Below are 17,200 nucleotides of genomic sequence, written 5' to 3'. Positions count from 1 at the left end.
TCGGGGCGGAGCTTTCCCAGCACTTATATTCTTGAGGTCAAAAATGTGTGATTCCTCGTTTATTTTATTTTATTTATTTATTTTCACCAAACCTACACAAACATACATACATATATTGTACCATTATTATTATTATTATTATTATTATTATTATTATTATTATTTATTAGGTTTGTATGCCGCCCCTCTCCGTAGACTCGGGGCGGCTCACAACAATAACAATAACAATGTAAGAACAAATCTAATAATTTAAAAGACAATAAAAACCCCATTATTAAAAGCAAACATACACACAAACATACCATGTATAAACTGTATAGGCCCGGGGGAGCTGTCTCAGTTCCCCCATGCCTGACGGCAGAGATGGGTCTTAAGAACTTTATGAAAGGCAAGGAGGGTGGGGGCAGTTCTAATTTCCGGGGGGAACTGGTTCCAGAGGGTCGGAGCCGCCACAGAGAAGGCTCTTCTCCTGGGTCCTGCCAAACGACATTGTTTAGTCGACGGGACCCGGAGAAGCCATAGTTATATATTTCTATCCAAAATATCATAAACATATATGCTTGGTTTTCTCCTTTTCTCTGCAGTATGCTTTCCTTCAATATTTTGTACTACCTACCTCCTTCTATCTCCTCTCTTCCTCCTAGCTATTTTCTTTCTCCCTCTCTCCTACTTCCCTTCTCTTTCCCTCCCTTTCATCTTCTTCTTCCTCTCTCGTCTCCTTGCCTGAGTACATCTAATCATAATCCATTTTCATTTCATTTTCATTTTCATTTATTGGATTTATATGCCGCCCCTCTCCGAAAACTCGGGGCGGCTAACAACAGTCATAAACAATATACAGTAAAAATCCAATACTAAAAACTAACTTAAAACCCCCTAATGTATAAAACCAACATACGTACAAACATACCATACATACAGTTGTATCAGCCTAGGGGGAGAAGAGGTCTTAATTCCCCCATGCCTGGCGGCAGAGGTGGGTTTTGAGTAGCTTACGAAAGGCAAGGAGGGTAGGGGCAATTCTAATCTCTGGGGGGAGTTGGTTCCAGAGGGTCGGGGCCGCCACAGAGAAGGCTCTTCTCCTGGGTCCCGCCAAGTGGCATTGTTTCGTTGACGGGACCCGGAGAAGACCCACTCTGTGGGACCTAACTGGCCGCTGGGATTCGTGCGGCAGAAGGCGGTTCCTGAGATAATCTGGTCCAGTGCCATGAAGGGCTTTATAGGTCATAACCTATTTTATGGTTAGCGGACTAGCAATTCAGCATTGGAGCTATTTCTTAAACTTATATCTTTCCCTTTATCTATATATTTTAAATATATTCTTCCGGGTATATCTACTATTGCTCTAATGCTGCCTCCATCCTCCTATTTTTGTCGCCTGGGCCTTCCACCTCTAATTTTCAACTTTCTTCCTAATCAATTGCAATGACTTAAATTCCAGAAATAGTTATTATCTCTTATGCCTTTGATTTTAGACCATATTCCTCCCTCCCCTCAATTGTTATATTTACTCATCTTTTTGTTTAGTTCTATTATTTCTAGATGCCCTAAATTTTTAATTTCTTCTCCCCTTTCATATCTCCCTTCCAAAGTTCTAACTTTTAAAACATTTGTTTTAACTCATTCTCCTGAGAAGCGGAGATAGCAGTCAGTGGGTTGATCTTGTCCATCAACAAATCAGGACTGAGCCCATACTATAAAAGCTTGTAGTCTGTCAATCCCTCCGCTTTCCCATCAGTCCTCAACAGCGCAGGATGTGTGGATCAACCTAGCTCACTGCTTTCTCCTTCCTTCCATTGAAAACTACCAGTCTCCTGATCCCAGGTATATTTTTTAAAAAATTCCTTCTTTCTCCCTTTTGTTCGCTGTCTTAGGGAGGGCTATTCAGGGGCGAGGGGAGGTTCATCCTTCTGTGCTCAACCCCCCCACCCAGGCTAGCCAACCTTTTATCTGCTACCTTTTTTCTATTTCTACGAGCCAAAGTTGGGCAGAGGTGCCTTCTTCCCCTGTGCCTTTGTAAGTACCTCCCTGAGAGCCTCTCTCTCTCTCAACTCCCTGGAGAGCAGAATGGCGCCCACCCTCCTTGCCTTTCGCAAGTTACTTAAGACCCACCTTTGTCGCCAGGCATGGGGATAACTGAGATACCCCTGAACACATAGTTTTATAAATGGTATGATTGTATTTAATGGTTCATAATGATGGGTTTCTTAAATGTTTTGTTTCTTTTAAATATTGGATTTGTATATTGTTGTGATTGTTGTGAGCCGCTCCGAGTCTCCGGAAAGGGGTGACATACAAATCTAATTAATAATAATGATAATAATGATAATAATGATAATAATAATTAAAATTTTCATTGATTGGTATTAAAAGAAATGAGAAGAAGAATAAAATATAAAAAAGGAGACTATATCTGAGTAAAGTTAGTCCCCTCAGGAAAGGCCTCCCCCCTTTTTCGAATTCTTAACTGCTGGCAGTCATTTTATAATCACAGCTTTGCATCAGCCATTTTATCTGGGCCTTTACTTTAATGGCTGGCAGTAACCTAATGGCTCAAGGCTCAGAGGTACAATCCTTATCTCCCTCTGCTCCTGAAGGGGAATCTAACTCTCCAGGTCCCAGTGCCTTAGGCTACTCATTTGCTCATTCCAGGAAACGTGTCTTAAAGAGAAAGAAGGGTAGCCCCAAAGCCAGCAAGGCCTCATAAAAATCTGAAACTAGGCTGCATAAGGCCTTAACTAAAACCTGTGACCAGGCTTCAAAATCTGATATTTGGGGATCTGTGTTACCCCTCCCTCCGCACCTCCTCCCCCTCCTCCTGCTTCTCTGCCTTCCATCTTATCTCAAACTCCTGCTCCTCCTGCAAGGTCTGTCCAGGCCTTTATCTCCGCAGCTGTTACTCAGAGTGTTGCACAGTGCATGAGGGGAACCTAAACTCCTGTTGCCACTGCTCCTCAAGCCAATATGCCGTCTCTTGTGAGTCACCCTCAGAATTCAGGAATCCTTCTGAGGAGGACGAAGGGGGCCCTGATATAGAGCTATCCGATGATGAGGGCATAGACCCGGAACCCCCAGCAACAATGGGGCTGTTCCATCCCGCCCTCTTTCGCTCTTTATTATTTAAAGCTCGCCACGCTGCCAACATTTCTGGTGCAGCCCCTTCTGCCACTCCTGGGTCAGATATCAATCCCCTTTTCTCCTTATGTACACCGGAGGCCCAGGTGACCCCATGTCCGCCCCTATTTGTTCATGCAGTCCATGGGCAGTGGCAATCCCCTTCGACAGGAGCTCTACCCCCAGCCAACGATAGGAAATTCTTTAGCATTGCTCCAGAATTAATAATACAGGTAGTCCCCGACTAACGACGGGGATCCGTTCCCACGGCCCGTCGTAAGCCGAGTTTGGTGTAAGTCAGAATATTCCGATTTACATGAATATTCTGACTTACACGGCGGCAGTGGCGGCTTCTTCAAGGGACCAACAGCTGGTCCTTCTCGGCACTGCGTTGCTTTCAGCCTCCGAGGTTGCCGCCGCCGCCGCCGCCTCCGTTCGGGTGAGGGGATCTCCATGGTGGGCAGCCTCGGAGGTTACGGCAATGCAGCGCCGAGAAGGACCGGCTGTTGGTCCCTTGAAGCCGGTCCTTCTCGGCGCTGCATTGCTGTAGCCTCCGAGGCCACCCACCACGGAGATCCCTTCGCCCGAATGGAGGCGGCGGCGGCAGTGGCAGCCTCGGAGGCTGCAGCAATGCAGAGCCAAGAAGGACCGGCTGTTGGTCCCTTGAATGTGCCGCCGCCTCTGTTCAGGCGAGGGGATGTCCGCGGGGTCTCCAAAGTTGCCGCCCACCGCGGAGATCCCTTCGCCCGAATGGAAGCGGTGACAGCAGCGGTGGCTTCGAAGCTGTCCCCGGGTCGTCGTAATGACGAAACATTGTACGTCGGGGACGACGTAACCCAGAGACTACCTGTAATAATAATAATAATAATAATAATAATAATAATAATAATAATAATAATTTATTAGATATGTATGCCGCCCCTCCCCAAAGACTCGTAATTAGCTCCCATGCTCAACCCTCCAGCGGTGGATGCTCCCATTATGGCTCTCTTATCTCCCACCAATTTTCCTGGCGATGCGGCAGAGCTGTTACGGCTGGAGGACAAGAGACTTGAGCAGACCCTCATCATCATCAGACGGGCGCCTGGGTGGTAAGGGCAGCCACTTCGGCTTCCTTCTTTTCTAGAGCTAACTTAACCTGGTTACGAGACTTGCAGGAAAGGATTCCAGCGGCAGATACCAGATCTCACCAGGACATAGCCAAGATGCTAGCCAGTCACTTCACAGCGGACGCTTCCCTACAAGCGGGTAAGTTCGCATCCCCTACCATGGCCACATCAGTCATAGCTTGCAGACACCTTTGGCTGCGATCTTGGCAGGCTGATGCCAAGAATATTGGACATAAGCACTAATAGATGCACACACAGTAATAAGAGCATTTGAACATCCTTTCTGTGTCAAAGAGAGAATTCCAGCCTGAAAAAGACTCAAAAAGAAGAGAAAACATTTGAATGTGCTGACAGTGTAAAAAATTCAGTCACAATTTCAGTTATGAATAGATAATTTGGAAAGAGCTATATTACCAAAAGTGCCTGAGAATATTAAAAATATGTTAAATGAAAAAATAACAATGACGGAGTTGATGGAGATGATAAAAAGGCAAAAATAATAATAATAAGATCCCAGGATTAGACAGATTGCCAGCAGAGGTTTATAAACTTTTACCAGACATATTAAACATGTCAATGTTATGGGAGTGAGGCCATTTTCCACTTTCCTTTTCTAACCAGCTACCAGTTTAATCCAGAGAAATGTGAGAGTAAACTAAATCAGGCCAAAATTCCAACCATCAATTTCTCACCGACATTTTCAATGGGAGTTCACAAATTAAATTCAAGAATTTAAGACTTCTCTAAACTCTTGAAATGTTCTTTCATGTGAATTTCTTTGTGTGCAATAAGGGATGAAGTAATGTCCACAGATTGCACAATTCAATTCAGATTGGACAATTTCTCAATGGTGAGAGTCCTCTGGTGTCTCACCAGGCTGGAATTAAAACTAAAACCTTTCCCGCAAAAGGGACATTCAAATGGTTTCTTTCTGTGTGAATCCTCTGGTGTACCACGAGGTTGCAATTCTGACTGAAACCTTTCCCAGAGATAGGACAACTTATTTTTTCTTTTTTTTAAAATCTTTTTCACAAACTTTATATTTATACATATACCATATGAACATGTTGCAAACTTGTACATTTTTGCAATATATCATAAACAAATATCCTAAATTTGCACTGTTACTTTTATCTCCCATCTGTTTTCCTTCTATATTTCATGTTACTAGCCTCCCTCTATCTCCTTCTCTTCCCTGCACCTTTTCTCCCTCTTTTCCTCTTATTTTCTTCCCTGCTACCTCACTCTCCTTCCTGTGTGAGTCTTCTGGTGTCTCACCAGGCTGGAATTACAACTAAAACCTTTCCAACCATCAGGATATTCAAACTGTTTCTCTCCTGTGTGAATCCTCTGGTGTGTCACCAGGTGTGAACTCTGACTAAAGCTTTTCCCACAGTCAGGGTATTCAAATGGTTTCTCTCCTGTATGAGTCCCCTGGTGTAGCACCAGGTTGTAATTATTGTTAGTGATCCTTGTCAGCCTCAGGAAATGTCCGATTCTGAAGACAAAGAACCCAACGCCTTAGTATATCCTGGGTTAGGGAGGTTATTAGATATTAGGGGAGACGGGAGCGAAGGGGACAGTGACTTAGAAGGACCTCTGGGGGCTGAAATTATTTATTTATTTACTTACTTACTTACTTTATTTATTTGACTTCTGTGCCGCCCCTGAGGACTTGGGGCGGCTCACAACATATAATACACAGTATACAAAGTCTTGAATCCAATTAATTAATTAAAAATATAAAAAACCCCAAAAGCATAAAAAACAATCATTCCATTCACTCAACATTCTCTCAACACATTAATTGGCCAGGGGGGCAAGGATCTAATGGCCCCAGGCCTGGCGGCATAAATGAGTCTTCATACTCTTACAGAAGGCGAGGAGGGTGGGGGCAGTATGAATCTCCGGGGGGAGCTGATTTCAGAGGGCTGAGGGCCCCACAGAGAAGGCTCTCCTCCTAGGCCCTGCCAAATGACATTGTCTAGTTGAAGGAACCTGGAGAAGGCCGACTCTGTGGGACGTGACTGGTCACTGGGATTCATGCGACAAAAGGCGGTCTCGGAGGTATTCTGGTCCCATGCCAAGTAGGGTTTTATGGGTCATAACCAACAGTTTGAATTGAGTCCGGAAAGCAATTGGCAGCCAATGCAGACCGCAGAGTTTTGGAGAGATATGCACATGTCTGAGCAAGCCCATCACTGCTCGCGCGGCTGCATTTTGCACAATTTGTAGTTTCCGAACGCTTTTCAAAGGGAGCCCCATGTAGAGAGCATAGTTCCACTATGGAAAGTGGTTCCCTGTCAGATAGTGATGAATTATCAAACAGTGAGTGGTTAGATCCAAAATATAAAAGGATAAGAAACATAGAAACATAGAAGACTGACGGCAGAAAAAGACCTCATGGTCCATCTAGTCTGCCCTTATATTATTTGCTGTATTTTATCTTAGGATGGATATATGTTTATCCCAGGCATGTTTAAATTCAGTTACTGTGGATTTACCAACCACGTCTGCTGGAAGTTTGTTCCAAGGATCTACTACTCTTTCAGTAAAATAATATTTTCTCATGTTGCCTTTGATCTTTCCCCCAACTAACTTCAGATTGTGTCCCCTTGTTCTTGTGTTCACCTTCCTATTAAAAACACTTCCCTCCTGGACCTTATTTAACCCTTTGACATATTTAAATGTTTCGATCATGTCTCCCCTTTTCCTCCTGTCCTCCAGACTATACAGATTGAGTTCATTAAGTCTTTCCTGATACGTTTTATGCTTATAAATGAAGAGTTTAGGGTAAGAGGTTTTAAATCAGTTAGTAGCTCTGTGTATTCATTCACCTCACTTTCAGGAAAAACTGGAAAAGAAGGCTGTGTTCAGACAAACTGCTTGATAAAATATGGTGGGTGTTTATTAGCTTCTGGAGAAGAAGGCCATAGATAAATCATGAAAGATTGTTCAAATCAGACAGAAACAACGCTACTGTGTGCTCCATTTGGTATGGGTAAGCTTTCTGCTTAAAATAGAGATTTTAACTTTGCCTACCAGTTAGTTGGAATGGAATGTTAATTGAGTCGTAAAATCATCTACTGGGAGAAGAATTCCAGTCTTGCACGCCAGTTTGTCTGCTACTAGCAAAAAATCCTGGGGGTATTTTGAACTGTTGAACATTAAATAAAGAGTTGTTTGTTTGAATATTAAAGCTTTGGGGAAGATTTATAGATTTTCAGTAGCTGAGCCAGAACAATTATGACTAAAACTTTTCCCAGTCAGGACGTTCAAAGGGTTTCTCTCCTGTGTGAGTCCTCTGGTATTTCAACAGGGTGGATTTCTGACTAAAACTTTTCCCGCAGCCAGGATATTCAAAGGACTTTTCACCTGTATGAGTCTTCTGGTGTTTCACCAGGCCGGAATTATGACTAAAACTTTTCCCACAGTAAGGACATTCAAAGGGTTTCTCTCCTGTATGAATCCTCTGGTGTTGCACCAGGTTGGAATTCTGACTAAAACTTTTTCCACAGTCAGGACATTCAAAGGGTTTCTCCCCTGTGTGAGTCCTTTGATGGTGCACCAGGCTAAAATTACGACTAAATTTTTTCCCACAGTCAGAACATTCAAATGGTTTCTCTCCTGTGTGAGTCCTCTGGTGTAGCACCAGATGGGAACTCTGACTAAAGGTTTTCCCACAGTCAGGACATTCAAAGGGTTTCTCTCCTGTGTGAGTCCTCTGGTGTCGCACCAGTTTGGAATTCTCATTAAAACCTTTCCCACAGTCAGGACATTCAAAGGGTTTCTCTCCTGTGTGAGTCCTCTGGTGTCGCACCAGGTTGGAATCACAACTGAAACTCTTCCCACAGTCAGGACATTCAAACGGTTTCTCTCCTGTGTGAGTCCTCTGGTGTCTCACCAGGCTAGAATTGTCATTAAAACATTTCCCGCAATCAGGACATTCAAAGGGTCTCTCTCCTGTGTGAGTCCTCTGGTGTATCACCAGGCTGGAATTATGACTAAAACTTTTCCCACAGTCAGGACATTCAAAGGGTCTCTCTCCTGTGTGAGTCCTCTGGTGTATCACCAGGCTGGAATTATGACTAAAACTTTTCCCACAGTCAGGACATTCAAACGGTTTCTCTCCTGTGTGAGTCCTCTGGTGTATCACCAGGCTGGAATTATGACTAAAACTTTTCCCACAGTCAGGACATTCAAACGGCTTCTCTCCTGTGTGAGTCCTCTGGTGTGTCACAAGGCTGGAACTGCAACTAAATGTTTTTCCACACTCAGAACATTCAAAGGGTTTCTCTCCTGTATGAGTCCTCTGGTGTTCCACCAGGTTGGAACTCTGACTAAAACATTTCCCACAGTTATGACATTCAAAGGGTTTCTCTCCTGTGTGAGTCCTCTGGTGTATCACGAGGATGGAATTTTGACTAAAAGCTTTCCCACAGTCAGGACATTCAAAGGGTTTCTCTCCTGTGTGAGTCCTCTGGTGTTGCACAAGGTGGGAACTCTGACTAAAACTTTTCCCACAGTCAGGACATTCAAATGGTTTCTCTCCTGTGTGAGTCCTCTGGTGTTTCATGATTGAAATTGTGACTGAATTTTTTATACTGTTTGTATATTTGAATGTTTTCTCTTCTTTGCGAGCCTTGGGTGATTCACCAGACTGGTTTTCTCTATTCTGTCACAGAAAGGATGTTCAAATTGTCTTATTCCGGTTTCTGTATCCTTTGGTGTCTCATAACCTGAGAATTTCTAATAAAATGTTCACACACTCTGGACAGTCATATGTTTTCTCCCTCATGTGTGTCTTCTGATGTACCACCATATTGCCATGCTCACTAAAGAACTTAGCATATTGGGAATACTTTTGTGGCTTCCCTCTTGTGTGGTTGCTTCCACGAACAACAAGGGAGCTGTTCTGACCAGTTTTTGCTACATTGAGATAGTGTGCATGGATTTTCTCCTGTATAGCTCCTCATTGAATAAACAACTGTGATTTGCAATCTCTTCTTTTTCCACAATAGGAAAACCTATGTTGCTTTTCCGCAGCTGAGTTCATCAAAAATATGAACAATGCCTTGTTTAGTGGTGCTTTCATTCAAGCCATTTTCTTCCTCACTGGGAGAGGCCTGCATTCCTGTCTTTTCTACATGGCTTTACTATTGACCTCTTCCTAACTTCCAGATATCTCCCTTTTTTGCTGATTGAAAAATAATCTCCTTTGACTTTTCATGTAACCTATCCTCTGCTTATTCGAGCTTGAAATCTTTCTTGATTTTCTCTCTTGTCTAACAGCTGCTGGAAGAGGAGGAGAGTTGTATGTTTTTTAAAAAGAAATGGAAATATTTAAATTTTTCGCTTGATTTTCTTCCCTTTTCAATGATGATTTTTATTTCAGTTGTCCCGAGTGGTCTTATTGCCATCCTCTTTGTCTGCAAGATTCAAAGAAAAATAGAACTTCAATTGTTTATAAAATAATTAGAGATGATGGTAAAAAAAAGAAAAGTATATATTATAATGAAAAATCAAACATGCCCCAATACTAATCACTTAAATTATTTATGATTCAGAGAAGATTACTGAGATCCATGTTCAAATATCCATTCAAATTCAGTTTAATTGGGTCAATCAAACATTCTTAGCAATGCTTAGCATTCTTAGAAGAACTTGAATGATTAAAGATAAATAAGGCAATGGGTCCAGATGGCATCCACCCCAGAGTTCTTAAAGAACTCAGATCTGTCATTACTACCCCCCCTGACTGATTTGTTTAACCAATCCTTGTTAACAGGAGAAGTTCCTGAGGATTGGAGAATGGCCAGTGTTGTGCCTATTCACAAGAAGGGCAGTAGAGAAGAAGCTGGTAACTACAGGCCAGTTAGCTTGACATTAGTTGTAGTTAAAATGATGGAGACTCTACTCAAAAAGAGGATAAATCAGCACCTAAAAAACAATAACTTATTGGACCCAAATCAGCACGGCTTTACTGAAGGCAAATCATGTCAGACTAATCTCATTGATTTCTTTGACTATGTCACAAAGGTGTTGGATGAAGGTGGTGCCGTGGATATTGCCTACCTGGACTTCAGCAAAGCCTTTGATACGGTTCCACATAAAGAGCTGATAGATAAATTAGTGAAGACTGGACTTAATCCCTGGATAGTTCAATGGATTTGCAGCTGGCTGAAGCGTAGACATCAGAGAGTTATTGTTAATGACGAGTATTCTGAGCAGAGACAGGTTACAAGCGGTGTGCAACAAGGGTCTGTTCTGGGTCCTATTCTTTTTAATATGTTTGTGAGTGACATAGGGGAAGGTTTGGTAGGGAAGGTTTGCCTATTTGCTGATGACTCTAAAGTGTGCAATAGGGTTGATATTCCTGGAGGCGTCTGTAATATGGTAAATGATTTAGCTTTACTAGATAAATGGTCAAAGAAATGGAAACTGCAGTTTAATGTTTCCAAATGTAAAATAATGCACTTGGGGAAAAGGAATCCTCAATCTGAGTATTGTATTGGCAGTTCTGTGCTAGCAAATACTTCAAAGGAAAAGGATTTAGGGGTAGTGATTTCTGACAGTCTCAAAATGGGTGAACAGTGCAGTCAGGTGGTAGGGAAAGCAAGTAGGATGCTTGGCTGCATAGCTAGAGGTATAACAAGCAGGAAGAGGGAGATTATGATCCCGCTATATAGAATGCTGGTGAGACCCACATTTGGAATACTGTGTTCAGTTCTGGAGACCTCACCTACAAAAAGATATTGACAAAATTGAACGGGTCCAAAGACGGGCTACAAGAATGGTGGAAGGTCTTAAGCATAAAACGTATCAGGAAAGACTTAATGAACTCAATCTGTATAGTCTGGAGCAGTGTTTTTCAACCAGTGTGCCGCGGCACACTAGTGTGCCATGAGACATGGTCAGGTGTGCCGCGAAGCTCAGAGAGAGAAAAAAATGAGAGAGAAATAAAGAAAGAAAGAAAGAGAGAGAGAGAGAAAGAGAAAGAGAGAAAGAAAGAGAGGGGGGAGAGAAAGAAAGCAAGAGAGAGAGAGAAAGAAAGAGCAAGAGAGAGAGAAAGCAAGCAAGCAAGAGAGAAAGAAAACGAGAGAGAAAGAAAGAGAGAAAGAAAGAGAACGAGAGAGAGAAAGCAAGCAAGCAAGAGAGAAAGAAAACGAGAGAGAAAGAAAGAGAGAAAGAAAGAGAACGAGAGAGAGAGAGAATGCAAGAGAGAGAGAGAAAGAGCAAGAGAGAGAGAAAGCAAGCAAGAGAGAGAGAAAGAAAGAAAGAAAGATAGAAAAAGAAAGAGAACGACAGAGAGAGAGAGAATGCAAGAGAGAGAGCAAGAGAGAGAAAGAAAGAAAGAGAGAGAGAGAGAAAGAGGAAGGGAAGGTGGGAGAGAGAAAGACAGAGGGAGGTAGGGAGGGAGAGAGAAAGAGAGCAAAAAAGAGGAAGGAAGGAAGAGAGAAAGAAAGAGGGATGGAGAGAGAGAGAAAAAGAGAAAGGGAGAGAAAGAGGGAGGGAGAGAGAAATAGAGCGAAAGGGAGGAAGAGAGAGAGAGAGAATTTTTTTGTCCAAACTTTTTTTAGGGCCCCCCCCCCCCCAATGTGCCCCATGGTTTTGTAAATGTAAAAAATGTGCCGTGGCTCAAGAAAGGTTGAAAATCACTGGTCTGGAGGACAGAAGGAAAAGGGGGGACATGATCGAAACATTTAAATATATTAAAGGGTTAAATAAGGTCCAGGAGGGAAGTGTTTTTAATAGGAAAGTGAACACAAGAACAAGGGGACACAATCTGAAGTTAGTTGGGGGAAAGATCAAAAGCAACCTGAGAAAATATTATTTTACTGAAAGAGTAGTAGATCCTTGGAACAAACCTCCAGCAGACGTGGTTGGTAAATCCACAGTAACTGAATTTAAACATGCCCGGGATAAACATATATCCATCCTAAGATAAAATACAGAAAATAGTATAAGGGCAGACTAGATGGACCATGAGGTCTTTTTCTGCCGTCAGACTTCTATGTTTCTATGTTTCTAATGCGAAGGCCTAGCAATTGCTTCCAGCTGTAGGGATTCAGCTCCAGTTATCTTAGAGGCTTAGGTCTTAGAAGAATTTGAACAATTAAAGATAAATAAGGCAATAGGTCCAGATGGCATCCACCGCAGATTTCTTAAAGAACTCAGATATGTGACTGCAACCCCCCTAACTGATTTGTTTAACCAATCCATTTTAACAGGAGACGTTCCTGATGATTGGAGAATGGCCAATGTTGTGCCTATCCACAAGAAGGGAAGTAGAGAAGAAGCTGATAACTACAGGCCAGTTAGCTTGACATCATACATATATCCATTGTAAGATAAAATACAGGATATCCATTGTCCATTGTAAGATAAAATACAGGAAATAGTATAAGGGCAGACTAGATGGACCATGAGGTCTTTTTCTGCCGTCAGTCTTCTATGTTTCTAAAGTGTTAAATAGTTAAATTTACTAGATTGAATATACAGTGTTCCCTCGATTTTCGCGGGTTCAAACTTTGCGGAACGTCTATACCACGGTTTTTCAAAAATGTTAACTAAAAAATGCTTTGCGGTTTCCCCCCCCTATACCACGGTTTTTCCCGCCCGATGACGTTCTATGTCATTGCCAAACTTTCGTCTGCCTTTAAAAAACATTTTTAAAATAAACTTTAATAAATAAACATGGTGAGTAATAATCTAAATGGTTGCTAAGGAAATGGGAAATGGTAATTTAGGGGTTTAAAGTGTTAAGGAAAGGCTTGGGATACTGTTCATAGCCAAAAATGGTGTACAGTGAACCCTCGATCATCGCGAGGGTTCCGTTCCAGGACCCCAAGCAATGATCGATTTTTCGCGAAGTAGCGGTGCGGAAGTAAAAACACCATCTGCACATGCGCAGATGGTGTTTTTACTTCCACCGCCCTTCACCCGCCCACCCCGTTGCTCGCGCCTGGGGTTTCCCCGCGCGCGCGCCGCCCGCCCACGCCATTGCTGGGGCCGCTTCCCAGCTGGGAAGCGAAGCTGGGGTCCCCGCGCGCGCGCCCCGCCCACACTACGAGCGGCATTTCACCTTCCCTCCCAGGCAAAAAGATGCCGGCATTCTGGGCTGATGGGGTCGGACTTCCCAGGCGGAAGGCGTGCCCCTCTCCCCGCATCTTTTTGCCTGGGAGCGAAAGTGAAATGCCGCTCGTAGCAGCTGCTAGAGCCGCCGGCATTTCACTTTCCCTCCCAGGCAAAAAGATGCCGGGGCACGCCTTCCGCCTGGGAAGTCCGGCCCCATCATCCCAGAATGCCGGCATCTTTTTGCCTGGGAGGGAAAGTGAAATGCCGGCGGCTCTAGCAGCTGCTACGAGCGGCATTTCACCTTCCCTCCCAGGCAAAAAGATGCCGGCATTCTGGGCTGATGGGGTCGGACTTCCCAGGCGGAAGGCGTGCCCCTCTCCCCGCATCTTTTTGCCTGGGAGGGAAAGTGAAATGCCGCTCGTAGCAGCTGCTAGAGCCGCCGGCATTTCACTTTCCCTCCCAGGCAAAAAGATGCCGGGGCACGCCTACCGCCTGGGAAGTCCGACCCCATCAGCCCAGAATGCCGGCATCTTTTTGCCTGGGAGGGAAGGTGAAATGCCGCTCGTAGCAGCTGCTAGAGCCGCCGGCATTTCACTTTCCCTCGCTGCAGCTGCGCGCCCCTCGCCTTCGCCTCACCTGACGGAGCCTTCTCCGTCCCTTTCCTGCTGCACCGGTCTGGGGCCAAGTGGGCGGGGGGCGGCCGGGACCTCGCCTGTCTCCGCCGCCCGCATCGCCCCTCCGGCGGGCCGGCCTCCCCCGCCCGCCTCTGCTGCAAGCGCACGAAAAAAAAGAGAGAAGGCTTCTACCAGAAGCCGGGGACGGCGGGCAGGGGCATGAAGGATCTCTTGCGGGGGAAAAGCCGCTAGCCAGCTTTCGGAGCTCCTCCGCCATCACCCGCTTCTGGTAGAAGCCTTCTCTCTTTTTTTTCGTGTGCTTGGCGAGGAAAGGCAGGCGGGGAGGAGGCGACGGGGCCAAAGGGGGCCGAGGGAAGCTCGGCTGCGGTCGAGAGAGAAACGGCTTGGGCTCGCCGCAAGAAAAAAAAGAGACAGGCTTTTAGTTTTGGCTGCGGGGGGAGGGAATCCCGCCGCAAGGTAAGCTTCGGGGCGGGGCGGGCGGGGCCCTTTTGTGCCAGTCGGGGAGGCGGTGGCGGCTGCAGCAGAGGCGGGCGGGGGAGGCCGGCCCGCCGGAGGGGCGATGCGGGCGGCGGAGACAGGCGAGGTCCCGGCCGCCCCCCGCCCACTTGGCCCCAGACCGGTGCAGCAGGAAAGGGACGGAGAAGGCTCACTGGCAGCCCTTGCCCATCGCCGCGCCTTCGCTTCCCCCCCCTCCCCCGCTGGATCCGGCAGCGTGCTGAGGGGAATTGCCGCGGACTGGAGGCAGTGAGGCAGACCGGCTCCGAGGCGAGCGGCCGGAGCTGCGCCCTCCTTCGCCCGCCAGGTGAGGCGAAGGCGAGGGGCGCGCGGCTGCAGCGAGGAGCCGAAGATCCGGGCGGGGAAGACCCAGGGAAGGTTCCTTCGTCCGCCTAGCAGCTGATCTGCTCGGCAGCGCAGCACCAGCGAGGAGCCGAACATCTTCGGCTCCTCGCTGCTGCTGCGCTGCCGAGCAGATCAGCTGCTAGGCGGCCGCTCGAGAGCAAGAGGGGGAGAGATAGAGAAAGAGAGAGAAGGAAAGAAAGAGATGAGAGAGGGAGGAAGAGAGTGTGAGAGAGGAAGAAGCAACATAGAGAAAGAGGGGGAAGACCCAGGGAAGCCTCTGCCCGGCGGGGAAACTCCACCATCTACGCATGCGTGGAAGGGCACGCATGCGCAGATGGTGGAGTTTACTTCCGGGTTGAAAACTAGCGAAACACCCCTTTCGCGATCCTTGAGGACGCGAAACTCGAGGGTTCACTGTATTTACTTCCGCATCTCTACTTCGCGGAAATTCGACTTTCGCGGGTGGTCTCGGAACGCATCCCCCGCGAAAATCGAGGAAACACTGTATCGTATAAGTTTATTTTTCCGAATTGGCCTAAATCACAATTATATAATTGGTGGAGAGTATTGAAAAGTTAAAATTTCTATGATAGCATACATTATACAGTGGAACCCCGACATAAGAGCTGCTCTACTTAAGAGCAACTCGAGATAAGAGCTGGGAGGGGAGAGATATTTTTGTTCTACTTACAAGCCCAAATTCGAGATACAAGCGCCAAGGAGCTGTCTCCTGAAGCCAAACGCTAACTTCCACGTTCGGCTTCAGGAGACAGCTGCGCCACGTTCGGCTTCAGGAGACAGCTGCGAAGCGGCGCGCGTGTTTTAAAAGGTTGCAGCCGGCCTGGGGGGCTCGGGGGGGTGCTTGCAGCTTTCTTTCTTGCTCTTTTTCTTTCTCTCTTTTACCTTCCCTTCCTCTATTTCTTCTTTTCTTTCTCCTTCCCACCTTCTTCCTCCCTCCCTCCCTTCACTCATTCCTCTCTTACTCTCCCCTTTCATAAGTTTCCTTGCTTCCTTCCTCTGTTCCTGTCCCTTCCCCCTTTCTTTCTTTCTTTCTTTCTTGCTCTTTTTCTTTCTCTCTTTTACCTTCCCTTCCTCTATTTCTTCTTTTCTTTCTCCTTCCCACCTTCTTCCCTCCCTCCCTCCCTTCACTCATTCCTCTTTTACTCTCCCCTTTCATAAGTTTCCTTGCTTCCTTCCTCTGTTCCTGTCCCTTCCCCTCTTTCCTTCCTTCCTTCCCACCCTCCGTCCATTCATTCACCCATTCCTCTCTTGATCGCTTAAAGCCGGTCCCTGGTGCAAAAAGGGTTGGGGACCTCTGTCCTACAGGATTGGGTGCAGAGAAGTTGAACATATGTAAATTTAAAAGTTTAAGAAAGTTTACAAGTTAAGTGAAAGAAACTTCATTATTCATTTATATGTACATGTACATTTCTTCATTAAAAACATGTCTTTCTGCATAATTTAGACTAACTTTGTGAGTTTTTTGAGGGCTGGAACCAATTAAAATTATTTACATTAATTCCTATGGGGAAAAGTCGTTCGAGATAAGAGCTGCTCGACTTAAGAGCCCAGGTCCGGAACGAATTAAACTCGTATCTCGAGGTACCACTGTATAGAGATATTTTATTGATATGTTCACTTTTCTGTATTGATCTTAACTATAAGTAGGGTTTTTTTCTGTATTAAGAAGACTTCTATGCTGAGCGGAACAATTGTAGCTCCTTTTTGTGTTAAATGTTGTACATTTTGTTATGTCTTTTATTTTTGAACATTAATAAAAAATATTTTTTTTAAAAAGGAAATAGTATAAGGGCACCCTAGGATGGACCATGAGGTCTTTTTCTGCTGTCAATCTTCTATGTTTCTATAATTATCATCAAAGATATTTTAAACTGCTGGGGATATATAATTGGAGATATCGTGCTTCCCGGAGATAAAACAGGGCCCCGTCTCGTGAGGGGGGGCAATTGGGGGTGGCAGAGCGGGCAGGGTGGAGCAGAGGATGGACGCGTGGGGTTGGGTATGAGAGGGGCGTCTTACGTGTCTCTCAGCTGGTCCCTTTACAGAAAAAACCTTGTACGGTACAGAAACTCTTCTCAATGTAAGAAGTTATGGCTTGCCCTCGCGACCAGAGTTTTTGTATTTTCAAGCTTTTTTCCTCTAAAAAGACCAGTCGATAGACACAGAGCTGCAAACTCCAGTACCAGTATGATGCCCATCTCGCCGGTGGGACACAATTTAGAGGTGGCAGGTTGGGCAGAGCAGAGGAGGGTGGGGGCAGGACAGCAGAGCTCAGTGGCAGAAGCAGCCGGCTATGCACTTCCTGGTTCACCTCTCTGGCGCACGTCCCCCTCTCTCTCTGTAGTGAGGAGGGGGGAAGAGGGCACGAGAAAAAAGCACCAGCAGGAACCTTTTGACTAAATG

At 45.5% G+C, this 17,200-nt stretch overlaps 2 protein-coding genes across 2 annotated transcripts in view; both read right to left on the bottom strand.

The window, feature by feature from the left end:
* The window catches only part of LOC139159241 (uncharacterized), an 89,251-nt gene that overhangs the window by 33,231 nt on the left and 38,820 nt on the right, over positions 1–17,200 (bottom strand). The window contains exon 9 of the mRNA XM_070736588.1: positions 5,469–5,721. Coding sequence (XP_070592689.1) covers positions 5,469–5,721 — 253 coding nt within the window. The remainder of the gene's footprint in view (positions 1–5,468; positions 5,722–17,200) is intronic.
* On the bottom strand, positions 7,107–9,653 carry LOC139159882 (zinc finger protein 470-like). Its single transcript, XM_070737322.1, has one exon. The coding sequence runs from the start codon at positions 8,797–8,799 to the stop codon at positions 7,474–7,476; it is 1,326 nt and encodes a 441-aa protein (XP_070593423.1). The 5' UTR covers positions 8,800–9,653; the 3' UTR covers positions 7,107–7,473.

This window comes from Erythrolamprus reginae, chromosome 2 (assembly GCF_031021105.1).
Source record: "Erythrolamprus reginae isolate rEryReg1 chromosome 2, rEryReg1.hap1, whole genome shotgun sequence".
Lineage (NCBI taxonomy): Eukaryota > Metazoa > Chordata > Lepidosauria > Squamata > Dipsadidae > Erythrolamprus > Erythrolamprus reginae.
Note: the sequence above shows the minus strand (reverse complement) of the source record. Positions and strands in the feature narration are given on the sequence as shown.